The 11,422-nt window shown below is 46.2% G+C and overlaps 1 protein-coding gene across 1 annotated transcript; it reads right to left on the bottom strand.

Annotated features, from left to right (window-relative positions):
* Positions 1-5,509: 5,509 nt before the first annotated feature.
* LEFTY1 (left-right determination factor 1) lies at positions 5,510-8,307 on the bottom strand. The gene is made up of 4 exons (XM_042809739.1): positions 7,941-8,307; positions 7,220-7,451; positions 6,011-6,250; positions 5,510-5,849 (listed from the first exon to the last, which is right to left on the bottom strand). The coding sequence occupies exons 1-4, from the start codon at positions 8,305-8,307 to the stop codon at positions 5,510-5,512; spliced, it is 1,179 nt and encodes a 392-aa protein (XP_042665673.1).
* Between the last annotated feature and the right edge of the window lie 3,115 nt (positions 8,308-11,422).

Raw genomic sequence — 11,422 nt, 5'->3', positions numbered from 1 at the left:
CTCTGTGCGAATCTTCAGTATCCTGTTGGATCTTTCACCTGGTCATCTGGAAGTGCTACACCAGCATTTATGAAATAATCTCATTAGTATCCCAAGGAATTACGAAAAAGATAGATATTTGTGCTGCTGGTAATTATACTATCATACACAAATCCAGCATTCCTGGATCTACTTGACATAGTGTTCTGAAAACCTGGATTGTGACACCCGAGGCTGAAACGTGCATAAGCTTCTGTTTCCCTGTGCATGTGACCCAAAAGCTGTGAACTTGTTATTTCGCAGCTTATTGTTAGAATAATGTGGTCTATTTGATGAGAAGTGATTTACGCAGCAGGTAACTAAAAATAATACGTGGCAGGTAAGTTGATGTTTGATACTTTACATGTATGACACTTTATCAAGGGCTTAGAAAATTAGAAAAGAGCAAAAGAAACATGAGGAACACTGCAAGTTGTATCATGGGGATTGTGACAGGACAAGTGGATCTCGTGTGGAAAGGTTTGGTTTCCTGAGTGTGTTTCATTAGAGAATGGGAAGAGGTGGGGGGTCCCTCAACAAAGGTTACATCTCAGCAGCAATCTCACCTGGCTGGCACACTGTCAGTGTGCTTGCTTCTCATAACAGTGCGTACACACAATGAGTAAGGAGAGCTTTTCTCTATGTGAGGTGTGTCTCGCAGAATTCTGAGGAGTCATTTTACTACTTTTTTTTTTCTCCCTGAACATGTAAAAGAGCTGGAGCACTGACTTGTGCTCCTCTTGTATTTTCTCAGTTGTCAGCTGATAATAGAATTAGAGAAACCAGTGACACAAATCTGAGGAAGAGGCTTTTTATTTCATGCAGATCCATTTATGATCTGGAAGAAAGTTTAATATTAACCATACACAAAGTAGTAGGAAGCAGGGCAGGTGATTACCCAGGTGAAATACAGGTTTTTGGTACAAATTCTGGCAAGTTCAGAATTGGAACATGTTTTCTTCTGTGTTGCTTTTTAGCAATGCTTTTGTCTGCTGATCAGCTTAAGCAGCAGTTTGGATGACCCAGGGGAGCATTCATTGCTATACCTGAATAATTTTGTCTAGATATGTTTCTGTGACACAAAGGACACTTAAGTGAAAACTAGTTTTCTCGTCCCCCTTATCTCAGAGAAATTGAATATCATGTAATAACATTTAATGTTTTTGTTTTCCATGAATGTTTTCCATCTCATAGCAGTGTAGGAAGTCCTGGAGTTTATAGTCAGAAGAGTGCTGCAAGATTAGGGGCTGAATATCTCCATTTCCTAAACTGAGGTATGGAAAAAGAACTTGTGGAAGTTTGCAAAGAACAGACAGCAGCTGGCTGCCTTCAGTCAAAAGGCTTCTTTCCTACTTTCCTCTGCAATGCCGACAAATGAGTTCCCGAAAAGCCAATTTGCAGTTTTTGGCACAAACGGCACCGTGCCTGCGCTGGCGGAAAGGATGCAGATAGCACGCAGCTACGTCTTCGTTTCTCTGAGCAGGGCAACTTCTAGGCTTGCTGCTGTAGGTGGCAGTGCACTAACAGGAGGATGTGTCCTGTTCCGGGCGGTGCTGGTGGAACCCTCTGAAAAAGCGTGATCGTAAACCCCGCCTGCCTTCCGGTGGAGTCCAATGGAGAGCAAGAAGCTTCTCAGAGAGCTGCCTGCGAGGTCTGGAGAGCAGAGGGGTGCTCATCAGGCACCAGTTGGTTCGTGGAACCTCTGCTGCAGTTTTATGAGCTATTGCACAGCTCCCTGAAAACATTTCTGGTGGTTACAGATGTTGCTGCATGCAGTGCAAGGTAATAGAATCATAGAACTGTTTGAGTTGGAAGGGACCCTTAAAGGCCACCTAGTCTAGCTCCCCTGCCGCGAACAGGGACACCTACAGCTCCATCAGGGTGTTCAGAGTGCCGTCCAGTCTGACCGTGGATGTCTCCAGGGATGTCTCCACCACCTCTCTGGGCAGCCTGTGCCAGTGCGTCACCGCTCTTACAGTAAAAAAGCTTCTTTCTTATATCCAATCTAAATATCTCCTTTAGTTTAAAAGGATTTCCCCTTTTTCTATCACCACAGATCCTGCTAAAGAATCTGTCCCCTTCTTTCTTACAGCTCCCCTTTAGATACTGAAAGGCTGCTCTCAGGTCTCCTTGGAGCCTTCTCTTCTCCTGGTTAAACAGTCCCAGCTCTCTCAGTCTGTGCTCATAGGGGAGGTGTTCCATCCTTTAGGTCATTTTTGTGGCCCTCCTCTGGACACACTCCATCAGGTCCGCATCTCTCCTGTACTGAGGATTCCACATCTGGATGCAGTACTCCAGGTGAGGTTTCAGAGCACAGAGCAAAGGGTCAGGATCACTTCCCTTGACCTGCTGGCCACATTTCTTTTGATGCAGCCCAGGATGTGGTTGGCTGGCATTTCATTTTACATTAAGTTATTGGCAAAAACTAGATGTTGAGTCTTTTGGATGGTTCCTTAAAAACATCAAAGTCTCAGGGGATCACACAGTGGCCTGAAAAGCTCTTGACTCCCTGTCTGTTTGTGCTGGGTCCCTCTTTCCCAGCCTCCAGCTGTTCCCAACCAGGGCAGAGGAGCTGCTTTGGTTATCACCTCTGTTGAGATGTGGATTGGGAATTTGGCTTTCTACTTACACCAGCAATTAGGAGGCTGTCCTGAGAGGCCAAGTGTCAGACGCTATTTGTAGGAGTTTGTGAAATGCAAAGGGAAAAAAAAGAGGCAGAAATGAGGTCTCACCAGCAGGGCAAAGCTGCAACTTCTCATAGATTCTAAAAGAAAACAGAAGAGCAGCCTCGATTTGGATGAAAATGTGGAAGGATCAGACAGGGCATTGTAGCTCAGCTGGCAGGGGCATTTTGTGTGGCTTGAAAACTGCGCTACTCCTCCTTATTATCATTTTTTTTTCTAGTGAAGCCTAAATGTTAATGCTGAAACAAGCTGCTGTCATGCATGTAAGGTGTTCTGCCTTTCCTCAGGGGTTGTGCTGCTGCTCTGGTGGGAAGAATAACACGACAAGCTCGACAGGCTTTGTGTCTGCTACAGCTTGTACCGATACAAAAGCAGCAAGACAGCATGCGCATGGTATCACAGCAATTGCTGCCTGTGCTGAAGATGGCTTGCTGGGGGATAATTTCTGTGGCACTGGGGGATGTCTGAGGAAGCAGGGCTTCATCTGCAGCCTCTGCCTTCAAGTTTGCACTACAGAAGCCTCTGGAGCCTTCTCCATTTTAGACCCACCTCCCACCCTGCTGATCTTCACTGCAAAGCCAGCAAGGGTGACTCAGCAGAGACGTGCTGTGTGTCTCATGAAGCATGAATACTGTGCTTGTGATATTTGGGCATGATGGGTTGGTGAGGTCAGTGCTGCAAGCCCTCTGCCATCCTGGCCCCCATAGTACAACTTCCTCCCAGCCTGGGAGGAGGATGTGTGGCTTGGGCTGGAGGGACAACAAAGTTAATGCTTTTCTTCCTCAGTCAAACACCAGTTCAAACGCTTTCTTCCCCAGGAGCCAGAGGGGTGTAGATAAATCTTCTGCTTTGTTCCTCACAGCTGAGGTTCTGGCTGTGGCCTGTCCCTCCTGGGTGGGTAGGAGCTGGAACTGAATGCTCATTGAGAAAGACTCCATGTAACTGTGAGAAGAAAATGGCCATGGCCAGTCTGGCTCATCCTGCTCAAACCTGGGTCACCCTTGGTGATATGTACCTAGCTCCTTTTTTTTTTTTTTTTTTTTTTTTCTCCCATTAAAGCTTTTTTTTATTCGTTTGTCACAATCTTTTACACAGGTGAGAGGTACCAGCACATCCACAGGCTGAGGTGAATGCAGGTGTGGCTGGTGACCTCATAGCTGGCCTCCTGCAGGGTGGCAGGGACACCTTGCTTCTCAACCTTCCTGATGGATAAGCTGAAGTCACAGCTGGGCCCATCCAATCCCCCTCTTCACACCATTATAGAGTGGTTGAGGTAAGAAGCCATCTCTGGAGGTCGCCTTGCATAACCCTGCTGCTCAAGGTTGTCCAGAACTACGTCCAGACAGCTTTTGAGTATCTCCAAGGAAGTAGACACTTGGGGAAAGGTTTGTCTTGTCTGTGGCCCATAGGCTGGGCTCCATGTGCAGCTTACACTGGTGTAGGAGTCAGTTACCATCAGTGACACTCCAGTCAGCAACCCAGTACTTGTTTGAGGGTGGAAGGACATAAATCTATTGGAGAGTGTCCAAAAGAGAGCTGCGAGGATGGAGAAGGGCCTGGAGGGCAAAGATGTGTGAGGAATGGCTGATGCCACTGGGTTTGCTCAGCCCAAAGCAGAGGAGCTGAGAGGAGGCCTCATGGCAGCTGCAGCTCCTTACAGGGAGCGGAGGGCAGCGCTGAGCTGAGCTCTGCTCTGTGTGACAGCGACAGGGTCTGAGGAGATGGCGTGGAGCTGTGTCAGGGGAAGGGCAGCCGGGGGTTAGGGAAAGAGTCTGCACCGGAGAACGGTGGGCATGGCCCCAGTGTCAGAGTTCAAGGAGCATTTTCCATGATTTTGTGTTGTTCGAAAGGAGATCACACCTGACACTGGGGAGAAGCACCGGTGGTGCATGCTCCTCCCTGATTCAGCCCTGTCCCTGCCCACAGGAGCAGATCATCTTTATCATAAGCAGGCAGAGACACGTGCACAGCTGATGACTGTTGCTGGGTGTGTGCATGAAGAAGCTGGGCACTGGGGTACAGTCAGAAATGTTACAGATTTTTTTCCTCTGCTTTTACACCTAGGAATAATGATATGAAACATGGCTATTTAAATAATCATATTTTATTGTTTACTTAATTTTGAAAGCAATTAAGACTAGAAAAGTAGCTGAAAAAACTGTAATACACAATCAGAAAAAATGAGGACCTGAGTCTATAAACACTTGATGTGCAAGCAAACCCAAGTCCCAATATGTTCACTGGCTTCAGGACTCTAAATTCTGCTTAAAACTGTGCCAAATCCTTGGTCCAGGGACCAACAGTACTGTCCTTTTAGTTCTGGACAACATTGTTTGTACATGTATATCTACAGATATATGCATACAATGCATACTTACATATATACATTCATTTTAGCTCTGGGCAATATTCTATGTACATATACGTACGTATGTAGAAAATGCATTTATAAACAATATGCATGTATACAATATGTACATATATATGTACATGTATTTGTGATACATGTGCATCTGTGTGTGTATACAGCATATACATGTAAGTGCTTTTGCTCTGCTATCCATAGTAAACACAATTTGGGCAGACAAGGACCAAGAAATGTGCAAAGCATAGGGAACAAAGGAAATAAAATCCAAACCCAGGCTTGACTTCTGCACCTGACTGTGATCACTGTCCTTGCCTTTCACCTGCAACTGCTTGCAGTGCCCTGGAGTGGGGACTGAAATTACCCAGAGGCAGCCACACCAAACCCAGGGAGGTGCACATCCTTCAGGCCCACCAGCACCATTCCTCCCCTAAGTCAGCCCTCACAGAAGTGCTGCACCATCTGCCATGCAGCTGCACTTCTCGGTGATCATGTTGGGAAATTCAGTTGCCTCAATCTCGGTGTGGTTGCCCCTCTGGACCAGGTACATGATAGGGAGCGGGGAGCTCTCAGCCACAGCACAGGCACGTTTCCTGCCTCCCCAGCGCTGCAGTGGGCCGGGAAGCTGCAGGCAGCCCCCCCGGCAGCTGTAAGCCTGGTATCCTGCCGGCTCGATGACCCAGTACTGCGTCCAGGAAAGCTCACGGAAGTTGATGTAGTGCTTCTGCCGGCAGCAGGTGGACTTTCCTGCCTGCACTCCATCCTTGCAGTCCCCAGGGCCCCTGTGTGCAATAGGAGAAGTGTTAGCAAATAGGTAAGGCTGATGGCACAGCCCGGAGCTAGGAAGCTCAGACCACGCTCAGGTTTCATTTGAAAATTCAGGCAACAAAGCGAGTGCAGTAATGTAGGGACAAAGCTGCATGGATGCAGGTTTCATACTCACCCATAGTCCTCCAAGTCAAGGGTGTAGAGCACCAGCTCAGGTCTTCCCACAGCTCTGTCCCCAGCATCCTGTGAGGTGAAGCGCACGGCCTTGGCAACCTCTGCAGCGTAGCTGCCCACCATTTCCCCTTCAATCCAGACCTGCAGGACCATTGGCTCCTGCCTCTTGTTCCGCAGCCAGTAATGCACAGCCTGGGTCACATCAAAGTTCTTCCAGCCAGACTCTCTTATGGGAACCAGCCTGCCAGGCAGAGAGAAGCCCATCATACAAAGCTCATGCTGCTTTTTTTGCTGTGGAATAATTTGCTTCCTGTGCATTGTCATGTGCCTTGATCATACGTTAATGCTTGCTGAGCAGCTCTGGGCAAGTACTCGCAGCAATTAACTATTTAAAACAATTGTAGAACCATAGGGATTGGAAGGGACCTCTGGAGATCATCTGCTTCAATTCCATGCTAAAGCGGGTTTCCTGCAGCAGTCACACAGGAAAGCATTCAGACGTGCTTTGGGTATCTCCAGAGAAGGAGACTCCACAACTTCTCTGTACCCACAAGGCATGCAAGGCTAACAAGCACTGAATGGTGAAATAAAAACCCTTGTGTCAAGGTGTTTGTTCACACAGTGCAAGGTTATATGCAGTGCTTGTGTCACCAGCCAGCTGAGCTTCCAGAACTTAAAGGGAGCTTATAAACAAGAATAAAATCAGTCTTTTTATGGTCTGATAGTGATAGGACAAGGAGGAATGGTTTTAAACTAAAGAGGGTGTGATGAGTAGAATAAACTACTAAAAACCTTAAACTAAAAGGAGTGAGATGTGAGTAGAATAGATGTCAGGGGAAGGTTTTCACTGAGGGGTGATGAGGCACTGGAATACATTGCCCGGAGAAGCTGCGTATACCTCATCCCTGGAGGTGTTCACAGGCAGGTTGGATGGGGCCCTGGGCAGCCTGATTCTGTGCCTGATTTAGGGTCTTGCTACCCTGCCTGCAACAGGAGGGCTGGAACTAGATCATCTTTGAGGTCCCTTCCAACTCAAGCCATTCAGTGATTCTGTGATTCTATGAATCTATGATTGATTCTATGGTTCTATTAATAAAGATGCAGCCTGTCATCTGGCACAGAAATGTGTCACTTCAATGCATCATTGCATATTTGCAGCCTTAACCTAATGTCTGCTCTCATCAGCTCCACACTCCCCATCATCACCTACCTTGAGTCGATTAGTGAGGTCCTGTTTGTGCCATCATGCTGTCTCTGCACCCAGTAGATGCTGACCCTGGCATTGGAGACAGGCCGATGGGGCTGCTTGGCTGGCAGGTTCACCCTGTCCAGGGGCTTCTTGAAAAGCTTCAGTTCAGCCATTGTCACTTCACTGTTTTTTGGTATCCTTCCCTCCATGTCAAAGATGAAGTTCTGGCGCATGGGGTCAGAGTAGAAGACTTCTGTCCGTGATGTAGTGACAAAAAGACATGCTGTCATTGCTATCCTCTGCATTTCATCCACAGTTATCACAGCACATTGCTTGCATGCTCCAACGTGATCCCTTGTGGCAGAGACAGCCCTTAAACACACTTTTTCTAACGCATACTTAGTATCTTGCAAATAAACTAATTCCTCTAGATCTGAAACAGCAATGTAGGGACAAGAGGAGGAAATCTCCTATATGTAATTATTCCTAAATAGAGCAAGCACCAAAAAGCATGTGTCCCTTTGTGCCAGTGCAGTGCACAGTATCAGAAAACCACACAAATTGCAACAATTTGCAGGTAGTTTGCCTTCGCTGCCCAGGATGCTATGTGCCTGAGCATCAGGGTTTTTCTATCACCCACCCTTTTCCAGGATCATGGGGTACATACACTTTTTCCACCCTGCTCCCCCTCAGAGCCTGACCCCAGCTCCACTCCCTGTGGCTTGCCCTGCCCTGGTGTTACCTGCATTGCCGGGGATCCCCTGCAGGATGCTGGCCAAGCTGGGAGAGGCACGACGCTTCCCCCTGTGCCGCTTCAGCATGGAGATGTACTTGTTCTTCACGTGCTCGGGAATGACCAGGTCCATCAGGTCTCTCTTATGAAGCTTAGGGACTTCAGAGAGCCCCAGCTGCTTCAGCATCACTTCCTTGAACCCTTCCTGGGTGAAGGCATAGGCCATGACAACCAGAGAGAGCACATAGAGCATCCGGGTGAAGCTTGCCTCCATCCTGCCCTTTTGGTGGCTCGCAGGGAGGAACGGGGATGTCAGCGGGGCTGCGATGCACTCGTTGGCTGTGGAGTGGGACAGAGGTTTTATAGCCAGCCTCATCCCACTGGCACAACAAATTCCACAAGTGGGGAAGAAGCAGGGGACTTAAAAGGCTCACCCCCGCCTCGATAGACACATGCCAGTTTAACACCTCCGCACACCACCAGGCTGACATGGGGGGCTTAGGGGAGCTTCCAGATTCCTGCACCAGGAAGACATTTCCCTGCTCTTTTAACTCCCTGTAAACTTCTGCCTAAAAATCCCCTGAATGAGCAGCATCACACATCGATGGAGTTGCTGCCTGAAGTGGCCAGTATCTGTCAGGAGAATAAAGCTCCAGCAGAACATCTGCCCTTATGGTGGGCATTACAAAATAACTTAAAATATCGGGGGGGAGGGCAGATCCCACTATGATCTCTGAATAGATGATCATAGCATTGAATGAGGTGGTTGGATGGGTTATGGCCTTTTACATTGCCTATAGATCACAGGGAGGTAAGAGGAAGAGGCACAGTCCTGGTATTTTAGATGTGGGCTGAATAATGCCTGTGCTTAAGAGCAGATGGCTTTATTTTCAGGCAGATGATCTCTCAGCAAAACAAGAAACCACTCTGCTTCTCCACAACCCCAACAATAATTGTTGGTGTTCCGAACAGTATCAAAAATCAAAAGAAAGCTTGCTCTGGAGAGTAAAGGTGAAGGGAGCCTGGGTGCAGGAGGCTGCTGTTTGCCTTGAGGTAATCTTAAAACCTGGAGCTCACATCCTTGACTTCCTTGGCCTTTGCTGGCATGTTTTTAAAACTGAGAAAAGGAGAAGATAATTGAAAAAATAAAACTTGAACAGTGCCATTCTTGAGGAACTCAGCATTTGGGAGAGATTCTCATCCTTCTCCAGCAGGAACAAGCATGGGACGTCTGGATCATAAGTACAAAATACTGTCATTATCAACACAGATCTTTGGACTTCTTCTGTCTCTGTAAATGAGGAAGAAGCAGTCCATTTTCACCCAGCGTATGGGCTGAGTGCTGTGTCCTGAGGAAAGCGTGGCTGCAGGACCCAAAGTACTGAGCTCTTACAAAAGCCCCGGGTGCAGTTCATCTCCCACTGGAGGCAGTATGAGCTGAGGCAGACTTCCTGGGCAAGGAAGAGGGCAAAGCTTCCGAGAGCCTGACCGAGCATCTCTGGTACTGCCTGTTCTGCCTGTTGAGCCTTTTGTAGAAAATGTCCTGTAAACCTTTATCTTTACTCAATTTTTTCTTTACTCAAATGATTGGTCCTGCTGTATAGTGAGGGCTGCTCAAATAAACCTGCGTGTAAGAGATGATAACGCCTGAGAACACCACAGCACCCAGCACTTCTGGGTACAAGATGTGATGTGTCCTGTGGCTGATATCTGAACTAGCAGGATGAAATCTCTTCTTTGTCTTATGTGTATTGGATGGTGATTTATGGACTTCACACATAAAAAAAATGATTGAGCAAATGCAGTGGAAGTTCAGCTAAGAAGAAAACAGAGGATGTGGATTGTAGGCTTTTCACAGGAGGGTGATTATCTGGTCCAATTGGTGGAGTTAGCATTCTCCCTCTGTCACACAAACAAGAAAAGGTCAGGAATTTTATAGTAGCTCTTTTTGGGTAATGTGTATTAGAGCCTCCATGGTGCATTCAGGGTGTCAAGCAGAGGATTTATGGGGGGCTGCAGGGCATGATGTCTGAGGAACTTACAGTTTTAATGGAAGCCTGAATGCAGTGAAGAGAGAACCTCCATATTTAAGCTTTTAGGTAGTTTCAAACAGATCTCTAAGATACTTACTGGGCATATCTATGCAATGATTTTTGGTAAATAAATCTAACGAGTTAAAAGAGAAAGTGCGAAAGGTTTAGCCTAATGACGTGGCTATTGCCCTGTGAAACAGGAATGGTTCAAACACATTTGCAGTGCATCAGTGAGGATCTGATTTTCCAAGAACTGAATTCTCATGAATGTAATTCTGCTATATTACAGTTGGGCCCATACCAGAATGGCCTTTGCTTGAATGATGTGAAAGGCCATAGTTTTTGTTCTCAGTTGTTCAGCAGACTTTCCATATAGAGACTGGAACTTATCTCTGTCCTGACTTTGGTCTGCTTTGTTTTGTTTTTTTTTAAACCAAAATCAGTGTCCTTTGGGTCTAGAAGTGAGGTTGCGAACCTGCTCTGATCTTAAGCTCAGGTACATAATTCCCATTACTATGGTGCTATCCAACTCAGATCCCACTGACTTGCAACACATCTTCCTTAAGTAGGCTCCTGTATTTACCCATGGGCTTGTCCTGGTCAAACAGCCCTGACAAAGACATCTGTTTGAAGAGGGATGAATAAAATGTCCAAAGTCCCACCATGTTCTTGGACAACTGATGTCAGCTGGCTTGCTCACAGGTATGTGCTGGCAGCATTTGCAAAGTGCCAGTGTTCCGGCAGAAAAGAGCTCTCTGAGGTATTTTTTTCCTACAGAAAAGCAAACACAACTGTTTAAATACAGCTTTTTCTGTCCTTCCCGCAGCCTCCTCCCTGCTGTCCTCACTTGTGCTTTATTTGTAGCTGGGGTATTGTGTTACCATTGCTTTGTAGGAACACCACATACTTTTCTAATAAAGGTATATGCTCTTTCTGAATGTTCTTTCTTCTTTTGCAGTGAAAAAGAGAATATCAGTCACTTTTTCCCCACTCAGAGAAAGAATGCTTTATTCCAGGGGCTGTACTTCATTACCAGGAGAAGGTGTAAAGGCAGAAAGATTATGAACTACATGTCAAATAAAGCTGAATAATTCGTGCTGCTAACTTTGCTGGAAGATGCTTTTCCTCTGCAGGCCAAACATGGAGATGAAAGGCCAAGAGGTGGGATATCTAAATCTAACCTCTTCTGTTACGCATGGTAAGCTGACATGCAAAATAGTAATGTGTTGGTTTAGTGCAAAAAAAAGAAAGAGAAGAAGAAAAAGAAGAAAAAGATAAGGAAGAAGAAAAAGAAGAAGAAAAAGATAAGGAAGAAGAAGAAGAAAAAGATAAGGAAGAAGAAAAAGAAAAAGAAAAAGAAAAAGAAAAAGAAAAAGAAAAAGAAAAAGAAAAAGAAAAAGAAAAAGAAAAAGAAGAAGAAAAAGAAAAAGAAAAAGAAAAAGAAAAAGAAAAAGAAAA

Source organism: Centrocercus urophasianus, unplaced genomic scaffold (genome assembly GCF_019232065.1).
Source record: "Centrocercus urophasianus isolate 14NV4802_14NV808 unplaced genomic scaffold, USGS_Curo_1.0 seq_10, whole genome shotgun sequence".
NCBI lineage: Eukaryota > Metazoa > Chordata > Aves > Galliformes > Phasianidae > Centrocercus > Centrocercus urophasianus.
Note: the sequence above shows the minus strand (reverse complement) of the source record. Positions and strands in the feature narration are given on the sequence as shown.

What these genes read in the sequence shown, in the direction of transcription:
- LEFTY1 (XM_042809739.1), bottom strand. Translation starts at nt 8,307, where the DNA reads ATGAGGCTGGCTATAAAACCTCTGTCCCACTCCACAGCCAACGAGTGC. An exon ending in GGGGATCCCCGGCAATGCAG is followed by an intron (nt 7,452 to 7,940) that starts GTAACACCAGGG and finishes CATCACGGACAG; the next exon opens with AAGTCTTCTACTCTGACCCC. An exon ending in ACCTCACTAATCGACTCAAG is followed by an intron (nt 6,251 to 7,219) that starts GTAGGTGATGAT and finishes TCTGCCTGGCAG; the next exon opens with GCTGGTTCCCATAAGAGAGT.